The sequence below is a fragment of the Hemicordylus capensis genome, chromosome 3, assembly GCF_027244095.1.
Source record: "Hemicordylus capensis ecotype Gifberg chromosome 3, rHemCap1.1.pri, whole genome shotgun sequence".
In the NCBI taxonomy this organism is placed as follows: domain Eukaryota; kingdom Metazoa; phylum Chordata; class Lepidosauria; order Squamata; family Cordylidae; genus Hemicordylus; species Hemicordylus capensis.
In genome coordinates, this window is record NC_069659.1 from 93405672 (window position 1) to 93431609 (window position 25938).

The 25938-nt window shown below is 44.1% G+C and overlaps 1 protein-coding gene across 2 annotated transcripts in view; it reads left to right on the top strand.

The window, feature by feature from the left end:
- Positions 1–25938, top strand: part of IGSF5 (immunoglobulin superfamily member 5) — a 60234-nt gene that overhangs the window by 32067 nt on the left and 2229 nt on the right. For both annotated transcript variants that reach the window (XM_053312408.1, XM_053312409.1), the window contains 2 exons: positions 2671–2783; positions 4783–4859. In XM_053312408.1, the coding sequence (XP_053168383.1) occupies positions 2671–2783; positions 4783–4859 (190 nt within the window). The remainder of the gene's footprint in view (positions 1–2670; positions 2784–4782; positions 4860–25938) is intronic.

Below are 25938 nucleotides of genomic sequence, written 5' to 3' on the forward strand. Positions count from 1 at the left end.
CATCCAAGGCTGAACTGAACTGAATTTAATTGATTATGGTCATAGACCAGCAATGTCATCCAAGGCTGAAAACCACCCATTGGTGATGGTGGAAAGAACCATAGCCTAGATTTATGGCTAATCAGTTCAGTTATTTATCTCTGGGCTCTTCCAGATATATTCCAACTTGAGCGCAAATTGCAATGAAAAATAAAACAGGAAATCCTCACTATGTTCAAGAATGCTGCTTAAATGCTTAATAGTCTCAGCACCATCTGCTGGCAATCTGTGAAACAGGTGTGTTTTTCAAACTTATTTTATTCTAACCTCAAAGAAGACAGTTGTTTCACTTAAGCACTGTCTTAAGAGTCTGTAGCCCTATGTCCTATTTTGTTTAGTCTTGGCTAGACAGGGTTTTTTGTTTTAACCATTTGTTTCAGAGTGATTAGGTTTGGAGTCATGATCTATTTCATACAAGTAACTTGGAATAAGATTTGAGATTTGAAATTTTATTTCAAGAAATGCATCCTCATTAACATGTCTTAATTGGTGTTTAAGAAAGTAGTCAGGACTTGTGGGATGCTGTTGGGTTCAGTAGGGACAGTTACCTCTTTAAAAGGCACCTCTTCACCCAATTAGCAGGGGCAAACTAAAGCAAAGGCAGCTTAACCTCTGGCATGGCACTCCTCATAGGAAAGTCTCAGAAGCAGGAAAGAAGCAGGAAAGTTCTACTAGTGGCAGAAGGTAGAACTATGTGGTTTTCTCCTTTTGCCAGGCACCTGATGCTGATTGTGGCAGCTGATCTATAGAAAGAGGTTGCAAAGCAAGTTAAATCCTAGTACTTTAGCTGTGGATTAGGCTGTTCCTTAGCTAGTTGGTAACAATATATTGAAGGCTTCAAAATAAATCCTGCTAAAAGGACGAATATAATACTTTCAGAAGTTGGGCCTGCAGTGAAAGCTGCTTAAATCAGAGCCTTCTGTGAAGTGGAAATGAAATTAATTCAACTGGTGGATGTAAAAAAAGAGCAGGTGGAATTTGGGTTGCCAACCCTCCAGGAATAGCCCCGAGGCTCCAGGAATCAGCATCAATATCCAGGAGATCATTGAAAACAATCCTTGAAGATCTTAATGGCTTGATTTTGTGATAAATATTAGGAAAAAATATTAGGAAATAAATCTTCAGTTAGAATTGGCAACCCTAGATTGAAGACATTGGAATTGGAGGGAGTTTTTTTTAGAGGTGTGCTCTCTCTCTCTCTCTCTTCTTATTTCATTTGTTTTCATTCTGGAAAACCTCATTAATTTTATTTTATTTATTTATTTATTGTTAAGTTCTATACTGACTTTCATTAAAACAATCTCAAGGCAGTTCACACAAAAGTTAAATCAAGAACTATAAAATTACACAAAATGTTAAGCTAGAATAGAAAAATACAGATCAAGTGGGCAGCAACCCTTGGGAGCAGGCAGTTCCTCGGATATCCAGGGCCCAAACAATTAAAGGCTTTAATCGTCAAAACCAGCACCTCGAATTGGACCCATAAACAAATTGGCGGTCAGTGCAGCTCTTTCAAATGAGTGTGATGTGATCCCAGTGGGCAGCTCCAGATAAAACCCTGGCTGCCACATTTTGCACTAGCTGCAGTTTCCGAATATTCTTCAAGGGCAGCCCCATGTAGAGCGTGTTACAGTAATCCAGCTATGACGTGACTAAGGCATGGGTAACTGTGGCCAAATCTTCCTTCTCAAGAAAGCAATGCAACTGGCGCACTAGTTGAAGCTACGCAAAGGCATCCCCGGCCACTGCCTCCACCCGAGCTTCCAAAAGCAGAGCAAGGTCCAGCAATACCCCCCCAAGCTGCATACCTGCTCTTTCAAAGGGAGTACAATCCCATCCAGAACCAGTAGAATCTCCTCAACCCAACTGTCTCTCCTACTGACCAACATTTCCTCTGTCTTGCCCTGATTCAATCTCAGTTTATTAGCCCACATCACAGCCTCCAGCCCCCAATTCTGGACTAGGGATGTGCGCACCGGTCTGGTGATCTGGAGGTTCCGTCCGGACTAGAACCAAACCTCTGGACATGTTTGTGAATTCTAAATAAATAAATAAATAAATAAATAAATAAATAAATAAATAAATTTAAAGTACATTTAGCCCCTTTGGGGGGCTTCCTATATGCCATGGGGGGTGTGTGTGTCTGCGAGGGTTCCCCTCCCCCCGCTGGCCTCTAAAGTCACTGCCACGGCCCAAGAAATTGATCATTTTTTGCCCATTCAGGCCTCTGTAGTGCGTGGCGGTGGCCATTTTGGCCTCTGCCATGCATGCGTAAATGACCCCTGCAAGCCGTGGCATGGCCCACGGCCTTGCAGAAGTCATTTGGGCATGCACGGCAGCATTTTGGAAAAACAAAATGTTCACCACACATGCGCAAATGACTTCTGCGAGGTTCTGGGTCATGCCAGGGCTCGCAGGGGTTATTTATGCATGTACGCCAGCGGCCAAAATGGCCACCGCCACACAAATGAAACAAATGATATTTGCTTCATTCAGGGCATTTGGTTCATTCTTTCAACAAAACAAAACAAAAACAAAACCACATACTCCTTGTTCCAAGGATTGTTCTCTGTTTGCATAGATAGATTTCAAATAATGTGGGTTTAAATGGAAGCAATTTTTATTTTCTAGAAAGGTTCCAGAGAAGAAAGTCAATGACAGACATTTGGAGATAATGAGAGAAAGTGGAATAGAAAATTATGGCTACAGTCCAGAGAAACCAAAGAACACCGAACAAATGAGAAGTGAGTAAAAATTTACCTGTGTTAAAAAAATGCTATGTGCACATATTAATTTATATGCGTTTTAATTCCATTCTAAATAGTGTCTGTGTTTAGGGAGGAGGAATTCTCTAAATAACCTTTCCACCCTCTCGCATTAAGTTATAGGCATGGGCATGGCCTCAGAGTTGGGGGAGGAGGGAGGTATATTCACTCCACTCCTTCGCCTATCAGTGGGAGCCAAAACTCAGAGCTCCACTCCAGGAGTCCACCAGGCCCTGCCTTAAATAAAGCCCTACATTTAGGATATCCCTCCCTCCTTCCAGCTTGCTCCTTCTTCCCTGGCCAGGCAAGTGAATTGGCCACCCAATCCCTGGCCTTCAAAAGGCACTTATTCTCCAACTCCACCCCCTTCACTAGCATTTCTACACATCTGCACAGCTGTGTCACTGATAGCAGCTGCTGCCCGTCTCTCTGAGCCCTTCCTGACTTCTGAAAGGTAATTACTGGCGTTGCCCTGGCGTCTGGAGCCCCCTGCTTCTCTCAACACACTGCCGTTTGACTGGGTAAAAATCCGTATTTCACAGAGGAGTGTAGGAAATCCCGACAAAGAGAATTTTGATGATTGCACAGGAAGTCTGAATATTTTATTATTGTTATGCTATTTACACACAGTCTACCATATGTTATTGACTGGATTTGGTACTTTAATTATTGGACTCTTTCCAAGGGTCTAGGATAACTAAAGAAAAATATAGATATTGTCGTAGTATTCATGCTGTAGTTGATGTAATGTAATTTTCTTGATACCCAAGGTGTCAAGATGGTGTTCAAGTTCTTATGGTACTGCGCCAAGTACTGGCACCAGTATTGTTTTCTTTTTCCAGAGCTGCTCAGTTTCAGTCTGAAGGTCCTTGTATTTAGTTATTTTCTCCAATTGTTTTTCGTTGACTCGTCAGTCCCCTAGAATTGCAAAATCAATGATCAGAAACTGATTCTTCTAGATGACTGTCAAATCAGGCTTATTGTGTGCTAAATAGCTATCAGTTTGTATTTGAAAATCCCATTATTTATTTATTTACTTACTTACTTACTTACATCAGAACAGCAGGCTTTTGATGGCTATCACTGAAGATGTAGGAGCTCAGGTGTGCTGCCCCTCATTTTTTAAAATTTGCATTTATATCCTGCTCTTCATTCAAGGAACTCAGAGTGGTATACATGGTTATAGGAACATACGTTCCTATGTTTCTATAACAATTTCATATAACTATATACATGGGGTGGAGAACTGATCTTACGGTAGTAAGCATGACCTGTCTCTTTTGCTAAGCAGAGCTCCCCTTTGCATTTGGATGGGTGACCACATGTGAGCACTGTCTGCTGCAGGCTATTCCCCTTAGGGGATGGAGAAGTCACTCACTGGTAGAGCATCTGCTTTGTACGCAGAAGGCGTTCAATCCCTAGCATCTCTAGGTAGGACTGGGAAGGGATCCTGCCTGAAACCTTGGGGGGCTGCTTGCCAAATCACTGTAGACAAGACTAAGCTAGGTGGTCCAAGGGTTTGACTCAGTATAAGGCAGCTTTCTATGTTTATATATATGGAACTCCCCAGGCCTTTTGTTTGGCTCAAAAGCAGCCACTGGGGCCATGGCATGTGTGGAGGTTCTAACTTTTTGCTCCCATTCTGTTGCCCAGCTTAAATTATTCCCCTCCCAACAAAACCGATATTCATTTTAGAGGGGGGAAACCTATGAGCAAAGTTTTTGCAGTTCATTGGCATGACCTTGCACGCGTAAATTTCTATCGTTTATCAGCTTCTTAGCACAATTTTACATCATCAACTAAACTTAGAGAGCCAATCATTCAATTTCCTGAAAAGCTGTCTGTTCCCTTTCTACAAAAGGGACTTCTAACAATGTAACAATACCTTTTGTTGTTGTTCTCTGGAATGATTTATAGTTCCTTCCATTCCGAACAGTCAGTAACAATTATTCTGTGTTCATTATGTTCTGCATTGCAGGAGCTCCCACTTCCTCCCCTGATAACTCTAGCTTTTATGGTTCAGGACAAGATTTAGAAGTGAATCCAGAATTGGAGGTAATTGAAACCAGTCTCAATGGGATTGTGATGCACTCCATAAACACATAATAGACTTAAATAATGACTTTCTAAAAGGATTAGAGTTGTGCATTTTGGTTTTTTCCTGTTTTGTTTTTGGCCCGAATCCGAAACACCCCCATTTTGTTCTTTGTTCGAAATCAGTCAATCTGAAACACCCCAATTTTGTTCTTTGTTCGAAATTGCAAAATCCAAATCTGAAACATTTTGGATTTTAAAAAATGGCCCCGGGGCAAAACTAGTGGGTGAGGGTGGTAGTGCCCAATGGGTGGAAGTTACTATCGAAATTTCAGAGGAATTTGGCAAAAGGCTGATTTTTGGTGAATTTTTGAAGTTTAAGATTTTCCCCATAGGAAATAATGGAGGTTTCAGCAAAAGTATAGCTTCACGTTGTGGGGGAAGGGGGTGGCCCAGAGAAGAGTAGGGTGGGTGGTAGTGCCCAGTGGGCACAAGGAAGCTGCCAGAATTATTTCAAAGGAATTGGACAGAGGGCTGATCTTTAAAAATTTAATGGAGTTTACATGTCTTTATGGTTCTTCCCAATAGGGAATGATGGAGGTTTCAGCTGCCCCATAACTGCACTTGGGGGGCACCAGGGTGTCCCAGAGCAAGTGGTGGTGTAGAACACATAGGATGCCAACCATCCATGAATTCTATTGTTTCTGAGATGTTTTGAGTGTAGATTCTCTGGTAGCAAATGAGAGTGGATTCATGGTTTGTCATTGAAAATCTTATATGCTACCAGAGAATCTACAGGCTGAGCTTAGGCTGGTAACAAGGCAGGCATAGGCAATGACATGGCATCTCTCAAGGGGGTGAAAAAAATCCTTCTGGAACAAAAAAGCAATGCAACAGATAAATCCATCCCCAGGCTGGCATGCAGTAGCCATAGCAGGCTGGGCTCAGGTTGGCAACAAGGCAGGCAGGCAGGCAGAGGCAATGGCATGGCATCATCATGGCAACTTGAGGCATGCCATGCAATGCAAACTAGTTATCTCTCTCTCTTTCTTCAATGAGGCAGAAAGGCAGAATGGCAAATGAGTAAATAACTTGTTGAATGAATTGAAAACCCCTCCTTGAACTCCCCTCACCCTTGCCCCTTCTTCGACTCTTCTCCTGGCCAATGTGGGGGTCAGTAAAGAGTGACATGAGGCAAAAGAGCCAATGGGGAACAATGAGGGAATCGTCAGCAGGTGAGCCCATGCTTTAGGTCACTGATTGGAAGCCTGGAGGGGGGCGGGATTTAAAGAGATGTCTAACACAAAATGGAGACTGATTTTGTTTTGTCTACAAAACACCCGAAACGGCCTGTTTCGAGTACAAAACATTTTGTACCCGAAACGTTTCACACATCCCTAAAAAGGATTGGGAAATGTAAAAATCATGTATTGTAACTTTTGTCCTTAACACTTTTTAGCCTATTGAATGCTTTGGGTTTCCCCCCAAAATGTCGTAGAGACAGCAAAATAGGATTTTAAAACATCTCATTTAAAACAAACATATATATGCAATTACTAATAATTATCCAAGGATAAAATGGCATCTTTCTGTCTGCTTGGCTTACAAGTTCACACACCAGGATTTCAGTGAGGCCAACCATTATTTTTAAGAGCTTGTTTTTGTTTCTCTTTAAGGGCCAGACTAGAATGTTGCACAGCAGATGCATGTAACAGTATCCTGACATATCTTTTTTGTGTGGTTTTTTAAAAATGGAATGCAGCTGAGTGAGGCTGTGCATTTGATTCGGGAAGAGGTGGCAGAGTAGGAGTGCTTATCCATTTCTCTGCAGGTTGTCTTTCCAGTCAGACTTGCCCTCTCTGAACTTATTTTCCATCAGTGAAGGTGGATGAAAATGTGTGTATTGAAGGGTGGCAAATACATTATTTAAATAATGAAACCAAAATTTTAAAAACCATACTGGGGATGGTGATTTTGACTGAGATAACAGTGTTAAGCAATGCGGCTGTTTAAGCATCACTGCCTGGAAGTCCACCAGTCAAATTTTCACTTTCCTGTAGCTGTCTTTCCTTGTTAAAATTAAAAGAAAACATTTGGAGTCTTGCACACATTATGCGTTAAGATGTGGCACAGAAAAAGGAATGAATACAGTTAAGCAGGACACCTGCTTAACAAATACAAGAAAACTTGGGGACATGAAAATAAGGTATATATACTGGAATGGCATCTGTACAGGTCATACTCTGTGGAGGAACCATTTGAATGGAAATAGAGAACTGCAGCCAGCATCTTGGCTGGTAAATTCAAACGGATACAATATCTATCAGTGTACGGTGGAGATCTTCCTTCCTCCACTCTCATTCCCTGATCCAGTCTCCCCCTGCCCCACCACTTCTGCATTAATGCTAATCTCTGCTTTAATTCAGTGGTTGCTTCAGCCTTCACATAATGGAGGAGTCCTGAGTAGTGTCATGGGCTGGCCAAGTAAAGCTTTGGCTGAGGGCCTAGAGCTGAACCCCAATGCTTTGGTACCCATGGGAGGGGGTAGCGGAAGCAGTGGCAGTGTGAATCTCCCATGCCATCACTTCCTTCTCCCACACACTTCTCCATCTGCAAATGGGAATGCCACAGGGATGCAGAGTGGGTGTGGGACAGTCATGACACTCCTTTTGCCCCTCCCATTGGCAAAGGGACATCTTCCCTCTGTGATTTTGCAGAAGGCCCTGGGAGGAGGTTGCTTCACCAAGGGGGCATGAATTGCTGCCAAAAGGCTCTGTGGCTGCTTCTCCCCTGTGGCAAATTTGGGGGAGGTGGAGGTGGTAGTTCCTTCTTCTCCCATCCACCAAGTGTGAGTAGGAGGAAGAATTTCTGCTGCTACTACCACTGCATCCTGTCCCACCAGTCACCAAAGTACGGAGTGAGGACTGCCCACCAGCCTGCCCATTGCCACAACTTGCTCACCACCACCCAGCCCCCCTCCTCTCCCTATTCACCTATGCTTGATGGGGGGATTCAGCAGCAAGGTACAAGCCAGGAGGTTGGGGCAGAAATGCCTTTGGGATGTGGGAGCCAGTGCAGGGCTTGAGCCCCGGGCCACCTGCATCTTGGCACTGAGCTGGCAGGAAAGGGTTCCCTTTTTCTCTGCCATATGCCACAAATAATATGTGAGCTGAAGACTTGACAACACCCAGAGCGTTCCCAGACAGTAGGCTTTACCACAGGTCTTCTGCGAGGCTTTGCTGTGAGTTTGAAGTTGCCACGCAAAACTGATGCAAATAGTGGATTTTTTTACCCCAGATATAAATCGGGGAACACTCTAACACACTATGAAAAACCCAGATTGTTATGTGAAGTGCTCCCTGATAGCTCTCAAGGACTTTGAGGTAAATTTGGCCAATATATGAACACACACACTCCATTCCGGAGGAGATGCGGACTAAAAGCTGGGTGTGAAAAACTTCCCAGTCACACAGTCATCTCAAATGCATAAGTGCTAGCAAGTCCTTTTCTGGAGGAGCATCTAGCTCATGCTTGGAGAAGTGGTGAAGGCTTCTGACACTCCTAATGTAGGAACCAGGGCTTGCACTCTTCCTCTTCCATCCTCTCTTACTCTCTCCCCCATCTTCTTTCCTTCCTCCTCAAGGCACAGTGAGCCTCATGGTGAGGCTTCACCACCACACGTTTAGTACCATATAGGATAATAAAGGTTGAAATTATTGTCTTTATTCAGCTCTTGTTTGTGAAACTTACTGTGGTGTCTGCCTAATGAGTGGACTAGCATTGGACCAGCAATAGTTTGATTTATCATGCCACAGTGCAAAGTACTGACAATTGCACAATTTTGCATTTTCTTGTACTTTGTTTTTGGATTGCCCCATGCCTATTTCTTGAACCTGCATTTCTCAGAGTTGTTGATGTATATAATACATTGCTTGCAGGTTCTGAAAATTTGAGCCAGCTTGCCAAGACCTCTTTCAGTCTGAACCACTCTCAGTGTAAATGTGAATAGTATGTAGGGCTGATCATACATATCACTCACTAGTTAAGGCACATTTACGATGCACTCAGCACTCATTTTCAGCTTCCTTACGTCAGTGCAATGAGGCAACTAGAAGTCCTTCTACTTCCTGTTCTTTTTCTCAGGCATCCTATAGAGTCAATGGCCAACATCCTAATGGTGCATGTGTGCTTCTAACAAAAGCATGTGCTCAGAGCTGGTCTGCTTTTGAAGTGCAAGTGCTGTTGTGTGAGAGCATGACAATTTTTACCACTCTCCCTTACTCCAGAAGCACTAACAGTGGAAACAGATCCCTGAAGGTTGTGCAGTCATAGGAACATAGTCAGCTGCCATATACTGAGTCACAACATTCATCCACCTAGCTCAGTATTGTCTACACCAGGGATTCTCAACTTTGGGTTCCCAGATGTTATTGGACTTCAACTGCAATAATCCCCAGCCCCGTGGCCTTGGGCTGGCGATTATGGGAGTTGAAATCCAATAACATCTGGAGACCCAATGTTGAGAATCCCTGGTCTGCACAGACTGGCAGCGGCTTCTCCAAAGTTATAGGCAGGAATCTCTCTCAGGCCTATCTTGGAGATGCCAGAGAGGGAACTTGGAACCTTCTGCATGCAAGTATGCAGATGCTTTTCCCAGATTGGCCTCATCCTAAGGGGAATATCTCACACAATGCTCACAAGTGGTATCCCATTCAAATGCAACCAGAGCAAACCCTGCTAAGCAAAGGGGACAATTCATGCTTGCTACCACAAGACCAGCTCTCCTCCCTCAAGGAAGTGTTTCTGCGTCCTAAGAAAGTTTCTGGAGCAACGGGAGAGCAGCAAAAATGTTGCACTCTTGTGCAGAAGGTTAGGAGACAACCTATGCAGGTTAGGAGACAGGTCCTTTGAACCCCAAGAGCATGGTAATTTAAACCCCATCTTTCTCCCTTTGTTGAGGCTCTGAGCAGACCACTATTACTCTCCCACACAGGATAACACAGGGATTAGTTTCCACACTCATGCTTGTTCTTAGGATACATGTCTTTTTTTAGTCTATTTGATTTAGAGCTGAGAACAATTGGTGTTGAAAGGACAGATCAAAGTCACCTTAACTGTGGGCTCTTGGTTGATTGAAAGAGTCAGGCATTTGCAGGAACAATAAAACATCATGAAGAGTGAGGTGGATCAATTTCATAATGACCCAGTCTGTAAGTTCAGGTGCTTTTTACTGAGGGATGATATAGGTTACCAAGAAGTGCTATTTTGGCAGTGCTGTCGTTAATCAACAAGTAAAAAACTTACTATGGAACTTCCCTGTAGGTGCTTTCATGACCTCATATTCACCCTGACTCCAATTTCTTAGCCCATCAGTAAATGTGGTAGGGTGGTTCCCCCCTATTTGAAATCCTCCTCACGTTGGTACATTATATCATGAAAAAAGCAGTGTTTCTAAGAATTGTTTAATTTGTTTTCTGCTCTCAGAATCCAGTAATTGTTTCCTTTCTGGATACATTTTTATAGAAATATTACAAAACATCTTTGTAGATATGAAACTTTTTTATGTGCATCTAAACTATCCTTTTTTAAAAATCATCCAGCTTTACCAATTCTCTTTTGATTCATTTTCAGACTCATTGCAGAAAGTCCAAAACATTACAATTGTTGAATATGAATTAGTACATAGGATACTATTTTCAAAAGAAGAGATCTAGAGCAGGGATTCTCAGCACTGGGCCCCCAGATGTTCCTGGACTTCAACTCCCACAATCGCCAACCAAAGGCCACTGGGGCTGGGGATTATGAGAGCTGAAGTCCAATAACATCCGGGGACCCAACGTTGAGAATCCCTGATCTAGAGTCCAGTGTTTATTTCACGCCAAGTCACGCCAATAAAAGTTTGCTCCCTGCTGTCTCTATATCAGAAGAAGCTCTTTTTTTCTACATGATCTCTGTGTATAGCACACTCTAGGGATTTTACACCTATGCAGAAACACCCTTCAGAATTTACTATAGCTTTTTTACCTCAGAATTTTGGCGGAAACCTTACCCCAACTGCCCTCTAAGGGGCATACTCCACCCTTCTCACTTCAGTCTCTTGTCAACTGCTGCAGACTTCACATCTTGAGAGCTTACTCTGCTGTGCAGTTGGCTTTACCTGTGAGGAAAAAGGGAAATTCTTCTCTTATCTCAATTTACTCCCTTTTTACTTTCCTTCCTCTCCCTCTTTCTCTTTTAGTATCTTCCCCTTCATGGTTTAGCTTTTTTTTTAAAAAAAAAATTTCTTTGCATGCACCCACACCCCATAAACAAAACAAAGAGCAAAACAAGAAAAGGAAGAGGTAGGAATTACCTCCCCTATCATATTAAAACAATAAGGAACAGAAGAGGATGGGGAGAATAGTCTCTGTTTCCATTTCTCAATACCCTGTAAACAACCTTAAGTCAGACTCTGCAACTGTTTTTTGTCTGCTGCCTCCCGCACCTGTTCTTTCACTTTCTGGCATATGGCAGTGAGGACGACTTTTAAGAAGTGTGTCCTCTTGTTGCCAAATTGCTTTCTACTGACAGACACACAAAGTTCCTGCTCTGCCTGGGCGCAAAGCCCACAGGACTGATACCTGCACTATTGCCAAGGTTTCTCCTGCCAAGCTTGCTGTTACAGAGCTCTGTGGCTTCTAGCCCTCCTTTGGGAGGGTGCCCTTTCAGCTACCAATACTTTGACTCCTAGCCAGGTGCATTCTGCTGGACCCCATACAGTAGTATCTCCCACAGACTCATAGTCCTCGGTACCGACACCACTCTCGACACCAAAGCCTCTGCAGCAGGGGTGGCGGCCGTGCAGCTGTTGGTCTCTGACCCATCTATACTCCCCTCAACATCTGTAGTTGCAACAACGGCAGTCGCTCTATCTACTGCAGCTCAGCCAAAGCCCTCAAAGAAGCACCCACATGTAGACGACTCCCAGGGCAAAGCAAAGAAAAAGAAAAAGTCTGCACCTAAAGCTAAAACTGCAGGGACTGTAGAGCCACCCCACACAGTGCCTGTTCTCACATCTAAGCCTGCCAGACCTGATGCACCCCCACTCCTTCAGATCCAGAGCACAGACCTGATGGAGGCTGTAAGGATAGGAGGAAAGCACCTCTGCACTCTCCTCCACGCCATTTCTGTTGTTATTGTCGGGATTCTCAGGTTACCATCGCTACTGGTGCAACCATGCGGGGCTGGGGCACCCACCTCAACAATTTGGCTAAACCAAGTCGTGGTCACAAACTTCCTCTAGCTGCTTTCCATTTTCAAGGTGTTGAAAACCTTTCATGTGCACTTCATAGGGAAATCTGTCATGATCTTGATGGACAATAAAACAGCTTACTCTTATGTGAACAGACAGGGTGGCAGAGGGTCTCACTCCCTCATCTACCTAGTCCAGATTTGGGATTGGTGCCTAACAAATTGTATTGGGATCACGGCCACTCACATTCAGGATTAAAAGAATAGCATGGCTGATGCTCTCAGTGATCAATGACTTTCATCTCATGGATGGAACCTCCATCCCTGAAAGTCTCTCATGGGTTTTCTGTTGCTGGGGAACCCCATCAGTTGACCTTTTTGCTACCAGCATCAACAACACTCACTGTGACCTGTTTTGCAGCAGGACTGGCAACAAACATGAGTTTATTGACAATGCCTTCCTTCAGTTCTGTGGCAAGGGCCTTCTATATTTATATTTATTTATTTAACACATTTTTATAACAACCCATACACAAGTCCTTGGACAATTCAAAATCTAAAAACACAACAATTAAACCATTAACACAATTAAAACAGTTTAAAATGCAGATTAAAAACTCCAAAACCTAAAACTTTAAAACTACAAACTAAAAGCCTGACTAAACAGATATATTTTTAGGTCCTTCTTAAAGATATCCAGAGAAGGGGAGTCTCTAATTTCATTAGGCATGTTCCAAAGTCCCAGGGCAACCCTAGAAAAGGCCTGGTTTCAGACCACCACCAACCAAGCTGGTGGCAATCGTAACCGGACCCCCACAGATGATCTTAATAGGCAGTAGGGTTCATGAAGAAGAAGGCATTCTCTTAAATACCCTTGATGCAAACCATTCAGGACTTTATAGGTAATAACCAGCATTTGTTTTTTCACCCAGAAACTTATTAGCAGCCAGTGTAGTTCTTTTTGAATGGTATAATATCTCTTTGGGTAACCCTGGAGACCAAACTGGCTGCTGCATTCTGTACCAACTGCAGTTTCCAGACTACATACAAAGGCGTAGAGCGCCTTGCAGTAGTCAAGTCTAGATGTTACCAGCATATGTAACACTGTTTTAAGGTCATGTATACATGAACCCCGCCATGCGCACACACACACCACTACCCTGATCCCCAGGGTCCTCCACAAGGTCATCATGGACAGAGCAAATGGTATCTTTGTCACTCCTTGGTGGTCCAGGGGCATCATGGTTCCCTACTCTGCTCTCCCTGTCAAACCATATCTATATCCATCTTCCCCAGCATCATTAGCTGTTGACCATGGACAATGGGACCCACCTCCATCTGGACATCACATCCCTTCGGGTAATCTGAAGAACACAAGAGCTTGGCATTCTCTAGACTTTTGAAGAGTCCTATCCTTTTATGTTCATAGGACAGCAACATTTTTGAATACTCCAGCTTTATTTGTTTCCTACTCTGGCCATAGGAAAGGGGCTCAGGTTTCTACCCAAAGACTGTCCACTTGGATCACAGATACCACAAGGTTATGCTATACCCTGGCTCAAACACCACTCCCAGAAAGGAAAGCCAGATTCTACTAGAGCTATGGCTACTTCCACTGCCTCCTGCAGAGGCATTCCTCTGGATACTCTGTGTAGAGCTGCCACTTGGGCACATTCGTCACCATTGGTGAGACATTATGCCTTGGATGGTAGATCCAGATCTCATTCCAGCTTTGGCTCTTCTGTCCTCAAGTCCACCTTTGCATGAAGCTGCTCCCACCATCCAGGTATGTAGCTTGCTATGATCCCTAGAGTGTGCTATACACAGGAAGCATGAAGAAGAAAGTCATATTTCTTGCCTGTAACTGTAGATCTTCTAGTGGTCATCTGTGTATGCACATGACCCACCCTTCCTCTCCGCTGTGGCAGCTTCTTAATTCTTCTTGTGCTGCATAGTCACTCAGGCTGAAGTATGCTCCTTAGAGGGCAGGTGAGGTGGGGATCCTGCCAAAATTCTGAGGTAAACTATAGTAAGTTCTGGAGGGTGTTTCTGAACAGGTGCAAAATCCCGAGAGTGTGCAGACACAGATGACCACTGGAAGAACTACAGTTACAGGTAAGAAACCTGCATTTTTCAGGGGCTTTTCCTCATCAGGACCTTGCCACTTCACCCCTGCTTCTCTTCTGATGGATGGGTACAGCATTGAGAGTCTAGCAGCCAGTCCAGGACACTCTGATAGGGTTATGATATATGCCTTTAACTGGTGTAGTGTAGTGGCTAACAGACCAAGTATGAAGAATCAGGACTTTCCCAGTTTGAATCTTGCCCTGCCATGAACTCATTGAGTGGTCTTAGGCAAGCCACACCCTCTCAGTCCCAGCTGCAACATAGGGATAATAATACTTAACGTATAGTGTTGTTGTAAGGAATTTTGATGAGATAATTCATGTGGAGCACTTTGAACACTCAAAAGTGCTATGTAGATGCTAAGTATTATTAACTAAGTACAAAGACAAGTATTATTAATGCTATTCTTTCATACAGTATAGCATTTTGGAAAAGATCCAAACAATCACCATGCAGTTTGGAACTGTAGGCAGGGCCAGTATCAGGTTACTGTGGGCCCCTGATGATGCACTGGGCATGCTAGGCCCCTGTTCCTCCCCAACATTGTGCATTGGCCATACCTCTTACCAGTGGAGCCCAGGAAAACATATCGGGCAGCAGACACTCCTCCTTCAGCCTGGGCACTTTCCAGATTGCACGCTTAAGGGATGCAACGGGTCCCTTAAGTGTGCTTCCATATTGCCTGTGTTTTGACATTGAAACCCCTGCGTTGTAAGGAAGGTGCCGTTCATATATCCAATGCCTTCTTTCAGATTTTATTGCTACATAACAGCCCTATAATGTTGCATCTGCGTTGCGAAAAATTAGCTGTATTTGCCCATTGTAGGAGGCTTGCCCCCTTACAACGGATCTCAAATGCAGTTTGAATTCGACGCCACAAAATGTTGCAGTTTACACTGTGTTTTGGGGTGTAAGACTTGCAATCTGGAAAGTGCCCTCCATCTAGAGCAGTGACACCATTTTTGATTTCACAGATGCCCCAGGACCTGCCACTGCTCTAGCTGTGGGTTGTGGTGCTGAAGAAGAAACTTCTGCTGTTGCCACTGCTGCCCACCACTGCATAGAAAGCCCCACTACCCCCACAATGCATTCTTCTGACCAGCCTACTGTGCAGCAGTGGATGCTCTTCTGTCTTCATTTGTGGATGCTAATACAATATTAGATTTCCCAGATGCCCTTGCAACCTGATGTACATCAGGGGTGTGTGGCACCTGAGCAATCTAAAATGGCATTGCTGCTGAAGAAGGAGCACCCCCTGCTTCTGCCTACCATTGTGCAGCTGTGATCACAGTGGACACTTATTCTTCAGCAGTGGTGCAGAGACACAATGGCAGAACTGTTTACTTGGAGTATCTCTGCTTTTGCCATGGATGAGATTAAGGGGAGGAGAGCTGGTCTTGTTGTGGTAGCAAGCATGACTTGTCCCCATAGCTAAGCAGGGTCTGCCCTGGTTGCACGCCCTGGGAGACTTGATGTGTGAGCACTGCAAGATATTCTCCTCAGGGGATGAAGCCGCTCTGGGAAGAGCAGAAGGTTTCAAGTTCTCTCCCTGGCTTCTCCAAGCTAGGGCTGAGAGAGATTCCTGCCTGCAACCTTGGAGAAGCCAATGCCAGTCTGTGAAGACAATACTGACCTAGCTAAACCAATGGTCTGACTCAGTATATGGCAGTTTCCTATGTTCCTATGAGATCTTCAGTACAATGTAAAGGCAAAGTGTGCCATCGAGTTGGTGTCGAATCCTGGCGATCACAGAGTCCTTTGGTAGAATACAGGAGGGGTTTACCATTGCCTCATCCCGTGTAGTATGAGATGATGCCTTACAGCATCTTTCTGTATCGCTGCTGCCTGATATAAGTACCAGCGGGGATTTGAACTGGCAACCTCATGCTTGCAAGGCAAGTCATTTCCCGATTGAGGTGAAGTCAGAGTGTGTGCTAATGTTTGCTACAGAATGCTAAACAAACATAGTAGAGTGCCACTGATTTCTACAAACAGCTGGAACTTGATAGCATTTTTCCCTTTCTGCCCTTTATAGAACTGCAACAACCAAGTCAAACCAGAGACTAACTGGAATCTTTAAGATTTTGTCTTCCTTTATATAGGCATACCTAGATATCTTCTATGCTATCATGATATCAATTCTGGAGGCATCTATGCAGACATGGTGTGCCCTACAAAGTTCAGCTGAAAGATTTCTAAGCTGCTGAAACTAATGAGAACCAGCCATCTTTTAATACATGTTAGAGTGCATGAAATCATGCCCCTAGAATCTGAAATGGATTCCTGAGTGGGAGGCAGAAGTTCAGCAAACATCAGACTACAATCCTGGATGCTATATTTATTCTAGAGTAGAAACCTGAAATTCTGCCCATCTCTACTGAAAAAAGGAACATGTTACATAATAATGGAACTTCAAGAGAACTCAAAAAATCTAAATGAGCAATGTAATGCCATGTCATGGGTTTTGTGTGAACACATAAATGAGTTCTTCACTCCTTCACAGGCAACCCTGCTCCTTGCCTTACTTTCCTAACTGCCACTTTTTCCTAGTCTTTTGGATTTCAAAGAGTAATGTGAGATGTGAAATCAGTCTCCAAATTCCTGAAATATACCAGAACAAAGACCCCAAAACATGATTTCATGTTATAATTACAAGAGTAGGAAACTACAAAATTCTGCTGTCCAGTCTTCCCTGAGAGACTGATTATGGAATTAAGGGTTAACTACCCTGTCTTCCACCTCAAAGCTTCTCCTCCCAAGATGACAGAAAGAATGCTGAAGCTGTCTTATCCCATTTATGAAGCAAGGCAGTAGGAAGCAAAGGCTCATCTACCTACCTACCTTCCTACCCTGGAGGGCAAATAATTCAACTCACTCCACTTCCTTGATACTCTACGAAGTCATTATAGAGGCACAGGAGATGGCTTGCAGTCTTTAAGAACAGGACTCCATCTTGATATTATATTATTTAAGGGCAGGTTGGAATAAATGGAAATGGTACCACTTAATGTGTTTACCATGAGAATGCAAATGCCAACATCTTTCCCGGTGAAAATGAATTACTTTCCTCTGTATGATGAATCATTATTTCTCACAAAAGAATGATATAGCCAATGTTAAGTTATGAAAACCATATGCAGAAAGCCTCAATCGACAATATTTTATCATACTGGCAGACTAAAAAGGCCCAGAATTTCCAAAACCTCAGTCATGCTTACTATTAAGTTCTCATATACTTGTGGATCTTTGGTGTAGCCACAAAATGAGGCTGTGCACACGAGTAGCTAACCTGGGCTTGGGCAGCCCAAGCCGGGGATGGGCTGCTCCTGTGCAGCGCCGGGATTGAGGCCAATCTGGTGCTGCCTCCCACGCAAGCCTTGGAATTTACCCCCTGCTTTAACCTGGGTTAAAGGGCATGAGTGCACCCTTAACCCCAGGTTCCGAATCATGGGGGTGCTCAGGTTGCATGCAGCCCAAATACACACAAAGTTGGGTGCCTAGAGCATCTGACTCACGGGGGAATCCCCCAATGCACTGTGCTTATCATGTGGTACATTTATGAGACTCCTGGAGGCAGGGGCTTGTTTTCCTGGCCTCCAGTGATCTGTGCATGCTGAAGGTTCCAAGGATCATGTGGGCATGTGGCAGCACACCAAAAAGGAAATCATCGCTTGTTTGGGGAGAAGTAGGTTCAACCCTGCCTTCCCTCCCACCCACCCTCCCTTCCCATCCCTCTCATGGCTATGAGAACAACCTTGATTTCATTCATTCATTCATTCATTCATTCATTCATTGGTATCTGCACTATTATGAATACACCTGATAGTACAGCTACAATATTCTTTTATTTAGTGTGTTCCAAGGAAGTACTCAGTCCATAGACCCCCTGTACATTCTGTTATCCTTGGTCAGTATCAGCCCGATTCTTGAAATAGCATATCTTTATTGAATCTGGATCACAAAGCATATAACTGCTTGGAGTTATGAGAACAAAGGAACAGCACATTAACTCACTGGTTGCACACCCAAGACTGCAACTGACCACTCCCACATAGTTGCAAACGGGAACCAAGGTAATCGCACTGCAAATGGTACATAACACATAGACCACAGCAGCCTGCATATTATTTACCATGCTCTGCTTCATTTTCTTGCACAGATCTCATCACCCTTTTCTAGTCCTTCACAGTCTTTGCAACGCATATCCCCTATTCCATCCCAGTATCACTTTAACCAAAATTTACAAAAAGACTCAGCACAGCGTTCTGGGAGGATCCGTCAATTGCAATTCAGGATCACCCCCTCAGAGATTCAGAAATCCCGAACTCATCAGCTGTATAGCTGGAAGCGGCACCCTCAGACTCAGCCACCTAAAGGCCAACGTCACTATGACAGAAAGGGGCATTCCCAAAGGTGGGAAACCAGTGGTCAGCATCAGCGTACACACACTAGAAGGCTACCTCATCAGTCAGAGCAGTCCCGCACCCAAGATCTTCAACCCATCGCCCAGCAGTTCAGGAAGCAGCATATTCATCGCAGAACTCAACAAAAGAAGAGTCAGCACCCACAACCTGGGACTCTGCCAGAACAACATAGAATGCAAGCATTTCAGAGGAAGCAAATACATCCCAGCACTAAGACAAAGGCACTCAGAGTTCAGCCTCCCATGTGAACCCAGCAGTAACCCACACTCAAGTCACATCCAGAGCAGACTTCAGCAGTGTTTTCTGCATAGGGGATGTAACTATTTTAAGATACTGAGCATGCCCCAAACTAGTATTTTTAAGGATGTTTCTTAAGGATACTGTGCAAAGAATGCAATCTGTTTCTGACTAGTTCTTGAACTTACAGAAGATGTTGCACTACTTCTGATGCAATATGAGGCACTAACTGTTATGCTAACTAATTGCTACACAGCATGTTGCAAAACATATTGCACGGTTTTGTATTTGCCCTTAGAAAGGTTTTCCACTATTAGTTGTGCAACATTGAGGAGTAGCACAAACCACTTAGAGGTAGGTATCATCTTGAATTATGCAAACACATCACTTGTCCAGATCCTGCCCATTATTTACTACAATTGTAGGGTTGAAGCCAGATGGAGTGTCTATTTCTTTAGGTGTTTAATGATTCATTACAGGGCAGGCAGTTTTTCTGAGGTAGCCTGAACATTCCACCAGCCTGTTCTTTCCCCCACTCATGGAAGCCTCAAGGCAGCCCGGTGGCAGCAGCCATAACCTTCCATAACAAACAAACAGCAACAGCAACAACAACACTTTGGAGCTATTCTGACGATCAGTGGAAAGCAGGCTAAGGGTGCTTAGCCCACTTTCAATCGATTGTGAGACTCACCAGGCTCACAGCCAAGCTCAGCTGAGTCAAAGCGGGTCACCTGCTTTTGTAGCCCTCCCCTAAGCCCAGGTTAGCAAAGTGAATACTTCACTAACCTGGGCTTCCCGATCGTGAGTAGCCACAGCGTGACTCCGCACCACGGCTACTCACGAGTAGACCCTGGAGAGGAGGTGAAAAGCCGCCTCCCGGCTCCAGGGGTCTCCCCAGTATGCCTTGAGTGCTCGCAGCGTGGCCCCCGAACTCCCCAGCCCGCGCCGGCTCCGTCACAGAGCCAGCAATTGTGTGGGCGGCCAATCCAGCCACCCAGGGCTCCTGCCCTGATCATCTGTGGGGAGAGTGGGCTTAGCCCGCTCTCCCCGCTTAGCTTCACAAACCGGGTCTCACTGATCGTGAGACCCGGCTTTTTATTTGTTAGCCTCGCCATAACAAATTGTTCTCTGGGTGGTTCAGAACAACACATTAAAACACATAACACAAAACTAATGAATTACAATAGGAAAAAATGAAAATAGGAAATACACAAAAAGATCAATTTTAAGAAGCCTGAGTAAAGGGAAAGGTCTTCGCCTGGCATCTAAAAGAACAAAGTGGCAATGCCAGGCAAGCCTTACTAGGGAGGCTGTTCCATAAATGGGGTGTCACCACCAAAAAGGTCCTCTCCCTAGTAGCCACCTGCCTCACCTCAATTGGCAGGGGCATTCAGAAGAAGATCTTATGGTATGAGTTGGGACATAAGAGGCAAGGCACTCTCTCAGATAACCTGGTCCCAAGCCATTTAGAGCTTTAAAGGTTCAAACCAGTACTTTGAATTGGACCTGGAAATAGACTGGGAGCCAGTGTAGCTGACAAAGCACTGGCATAATAAGATCAAAATGCCCAAACCCAGTTAATAATCTTTTTGTCCTATGTTGGACCAACTGCAGATTCTGGAATGTTTTCAAAGGCAGTCCCATATACAACACATTGTAATCTAAGTGGGGGGTTACCAGAGCAGAGGTAACTGTGGCCAAGCATACTCCATCCAGGTAAAGTTGCATGTTCCATGATTGTGTTCTAAAGCAGGAATGCCATCTAGTTTCATGGCAAGACTGCTGACGTAAGAGGAAGGAATGATGAGCAATAGCATTGCTTGAAGCTGGACTCCAGGAAATGTTTTAAAGGGAGGCAGAGCTTCATATAATGAAAAGGCTAATGAGTATTTTAATTGATTTGCTGATTTCGATTTTTGATTTTATGTTATGATTTTTGTTGTGAACAGTTTTGACTGTCTTTTTGAAGGTGGAAAGGTGACATATAAAACTTTACTAAATAATTAAATAATGAAAACTATGCCAACAGTGAATTTCAGTAGGATGATCCACACCATATAGCATATTGATCGATTGATTGAGGACTTTGGCAGTTAAAACCAGACAAGACATTGAGAAGCCAGAGTTATATTAAAAAGCTGCTGCAGTTAAAAGATATATGTTTTCCCCCCACATAGCCAGTAAAGAGTTTGTGCAGTTATAAAACTGGGATAATGGGAATTATAAACATTTCAAAAGAACAAATATTAAGAAATGGTGATGAAGGTTCATGGTCTGGGGGTACTTATTCAGTGGTGCATATACTCATTGGTGGTTGTGATGGAATTGGTTTAATGGAATTGGAAGGGATTTGTTTTGATATGTCAGTGTTAGAAACCTTTCTATATGTTATCTGGTTTGATTCACAGTAATTTGGTTTGAGGGCCACTAGGTGGAAGAAGTAAGCTAAAAATCTAAAAATACAAATACATACATACATTAACCAATAAATATTTGCAATCTGTTGGAATGTTTTTTTGTAATGTGTTGAATGGGATGTTGTATATAGAGGTAGGATGCATTTTGAAATTAATAAAACAAACTTGGGGCTAATAAAACCAATGCCAAATGTGATTAAAAAAATAACAAAGACTGCTGTGGTAGACATGAGGCAATGATCTGTGGTTAAGAAGAGTGTTTCTTATAATACTTACTAATGTGACTTTCGTGGCTCAGTGTTTTCAGTGAGAAAAACAGAAATCCCAAATATGGTCCAAATACGTGTCATGCAAATCAAATTTAAGCAATTTGTTCCTGTACACTTTCATTTAAAATCAGGTCAATACCAGAATGTACGTAGAGAAAGAAGAGCAGAAACATACATCTAGACAGACAGGCGTGCGCGCGCACACACACACACACACACAGAATAGGCAGTGGGGAAGACACAAAGGCAACTGTTTAAAGAAACATGACTTGATACTCATAAAACTTGATGGAATCATATGTTTGATCAAATGCACATATGCTGATCATTAATGTAGAGAGAAATGTACTGGAACTAAAGGAAGTGAAAGCTGTGGGAAACTGTCATGCACCAATTCCAGAATAAATCTTAGAAATTCTTTAAACTAAGGGTTCTTCCAGATGGCAATAAGGAACACCGAAACAGCACTTTTCCAAGTGTGATTTTCTCCTTTGCACATCAGAGGTCTATGCACATCAGAGGCCTAGCACAATTTTCTCAGTGCCACCTGCTGGCCAGCTCTTGCTTTCTGTGAAGAACCACTATTTGTCAGATAAGCAGTAATCAGTTCTTCACAGAAAGCAAGAGCTGGCCAGCAGGTGGAACTGAGAAAATCATGCTAGGACTCTGCTGTGCATATGGACAGAGAGTAAATTCGTATTGCTTAAGACTACGGAAACCTGCTGAAGTGTGTGGAAACAGAGTAAAACAGTGGTTGCAAAAGTGCTTCCAGTGCTTTTGATTGCTCTCTGCAAGAGGCCTAGAATTCAGGAGGAGGAGAATGCAGAACGTTACCTTAAGTGACACAGTGGGGAAATGCTTGACTGACAAGCAGAAGGTTGCCAGTTCGAATCCCCACTGGTACTATATCAGGCAGCAGCGATATAGAAAGATGCTGAAAGGCATCATCTCATACTGTGCGGGAAGAGGCAATGATAAACCCCTTTGTATTCTGCCAAAGAAAACCACAGGGCTCTGTGGGTGCCAGGAGTCAAAATCGACTTGACTGCACACTTTACCCTTTAGAATGCAGAGCAGATTATGCCAGAGAATCAATAAAGGACTAGAATGGAAGAAATCCTTTCTTGCTTAGTTCCAGGCTATTTGGTGGTGGGGTGGCGATGGCCACTAGGGGTGTGCATGAGCTGTCAGTGCACTCCCTTGCGGGGTGGGGAGGGGTGCCTTTAACAAACAGGTTAAGGAGTGCCTTACCTGCTTGCCCCCTCCCCGCCACTTTCCCCCCACCGATGCTTCATTTAGAAACAGCTGTGTGGGGCTGCAGTGTTCCTTCCTGCAGCCCCGATCTATCAGCCTGCAAATAACCAGCACGCATGGTCCCTAATTATTTGCATGCTGACACTGATTGGGGCTGCAGGAAGGAATGCTGCAGCCCCGCACTGCTGTTTCTAAATGAATTGCTGATGAGGGGAAGTGGCAGGGAGGGCATGAGGAGGTAATCAGCTCCTTAAGCTGGCTCGAACATCTGCATTAGAACAGGTTCGGTGCTCCAGAAAGGGAGCGCCACACTTGTTTGTGCACATCTCTAATGGCCACTACCACCAAAAAATGCCCTCTGGTGGTGTCCACCTTTCCCACAGTGTCCAAGAACAATGCAATTTCTGGGACATCATAGGAATATAGGAAGCTGCCATATACTGAATCAGACCATTGGTCCATCTAGCTCAATATTATCTACACAGACTGGCAGCGACTTCTTCAGCGTTTCAGGCAGGAGTCTCTCTCAGCCCTATGATGGAGATGCCAGGAAGGGAACTTGTTACCTTCTGCATGCAAACATGCAGATGCTCCTTCCAGATGCTCCTCCATCCCCTAAGGGCAATATCTTACAGCGCTTACACATGTAGTCTCCCATTCATATGCAACCATGATTTTTTCATCATAGGAAACAAACGGCTACTGCAAAGACCAGCTGTGCAATGGACCTCTGCTGCTCCTGTTCAAGTTAAAAAGGGGGGGGGAGAGTCTACCCCTCATGCTACAAAGCCCATTGCCAGTATGAAAATGAATGAATTCCTTAATTTAGCAACCTTCCCTATTTGTTTCATAATGAATGAAAAAGGACACAAATGGGCCATTTCAGACTTGTCTTGCATTGGTGGGGATCCACCATGATCCAGCCATGAATTTGTCTGATAGCCCAATCATCTGAACTGTTGTAGAGCCTCATCGTTTATGCAGCCATTGCAATTATTTCGCTGGGGCCAGAGGAGTTTATGCAGGGACTGGGGATTGTACCTGCAAGGCAACCTGTTAGTTACATTTTTACATCCCATTGTTTCCCACTTGCAGTCCATCCTGATGGTGGGCTACAAGCTGCTATCTACCTACAGCTCATCAACATGACTCTGAGGCTATTTACACGATGGGAGAAAATCGGGCTAGCGGAGATGAGCCCAGTGGTTCTTTAGCGGGTCACCCGCTTAAGTAGCCTGGCACTCCAACTTGGTTTGCAGAGCGAGTGCTCTGCAAACCCAGTTTTTCTGATCATGAGTTGCCACGGCATGGCTCCGTGCTGCAGCAACTCATGAGGAGACCCTCGGAGGTGAAAAGCTCACGCAGGGCATGCTGGAGCTTCTGGGGGCCACGCGGCCCCTGAACTCCGAAGCCCCGCCAGCTCTGTGATGAAGCCGGCAGTCGTGTGGGCAGCTGCTGTGGCCGCCTGGAGCAGACTGACTGCTCGTCTGCAGGGAGAGCAGACTTAGCTTGCTCTTATATGCTCTCCCCACAAATCCTCTCCAGGCAGCTCCCACTGATTGTGGGAACTGCCGCTCTGTCTCTCACATGTGGGTCCCAAGTGAGTCTCTGGGTGTCACTTCATTAAAAGGATTCAGTGCCATCCTTTTTACGTCTTCTTACTTCAGGAAACGATATTACATGTTTAGTGCTAACTATCATTAGCTTCATGAAGTTATAAATGTAGCTCCCTGAATCCTGCCCTGTATCTCTGATCAGCAGCAACTGTGGCTGTTAGTAAAGATAACAGATATGTACAGTAAGCACACCTACTCTTATCGTGCTATTTTCCTAGTTTATTTTTATTTGAGATAGATAACAATTGACAGGATCTCTGGTTTGTCTCACATTTCCAGAGCATCAGTGTCTGAGGAGCTGCCATCTGGCAAATTAAAAGTTCAGAACTCTGTCCCTAACAACAGATGTGCACATATCATGCATCTCATTGATGTCATAGCAGGAATTATGGGATACTTGGTGCAGCTGAAATCCTTGTCTCACTGTCTGCAGATCAGTATCTAAAGTCCAATTACAGGCATCACAGGCAAGTTTGAGATGAGTGGCTGAACACACCAAATGTTACCCCCAAAACATGACGTCAGAAGATTTGGCATTTGGGTGTCTAGTTTATCAGTCAGCCCAAACAGTTCACTTGTGCATTTTGTCAATTTATTTCTATCTACATTTCTGAAGCCAAATTAATGACTGAAGCTGTCAATTTTGAAATGTTGCATAGGCCACTATTATTCACTGCAAGGCCTGGGAGCCAGGGGTGGTTCCATCCATCCTAGATGCAGTTCCCCGATGGTGGCTTATTAAACCTCTGCAAAGTTTTGTCCGAAACTGAATCGCCACACAAACCCCCTGGTACCTCACAGAGCCAACTGTTCCCACTGCACAGTGCTGCCAGGGTCGTTTTTCAGAGTATTTGTCCTTTGCAGCACTTCCCCCATAGAGTTCTATCCTTTGCAGTGCTCCATGCTCACTTTCCAAGTTAGAGCTGGGCTGGCGCTGGGCTCTGTTTCTCTCAAAGGCTCTGACACTGGGGAAAGTGCAGCACTGTACAAAGGTCTGCATGCTATGAAATGGTTCTCATATTGGGAGGGGTGTGTGTGTGTGTGTGTGTTTTGCCAAACCTCCTATAGCCCCCACTTGAAAAAATACTGAAGATCATTGTTAGGCAGTTTTTACATGGTAAAGAGAATTGGGATAGGTTTCAGAGGTATGTGTCAGTTTCTCAGATGTGTGGAAAGTATCCTGTGGCTTTTCAGAGGTGTTGGCAGTTGTATACCACGATGATATTGGACAATTTGTTATTTAACACCCCTCTCTACAGCTTGTTAAATAATTGATTCATATACGGACAGACGGACGGACACACACACACACTTTAAGATGTTAAACACATGTGGAACACCAAAAGATAGCAGAGTTGCTGAATTTACTCTTTAAAGATCAGTAATTTATAGAATAGGTGTGACTGCTATATGTAAAAAAAAAAAGCAACCCTACAAAACAACATATTGTAAAATGTAATTTTACTGATGAATGTAATTTACAGTAAGGAACCACAGTGATGCAGAAAGGGTCTCAAAAGGGGGGC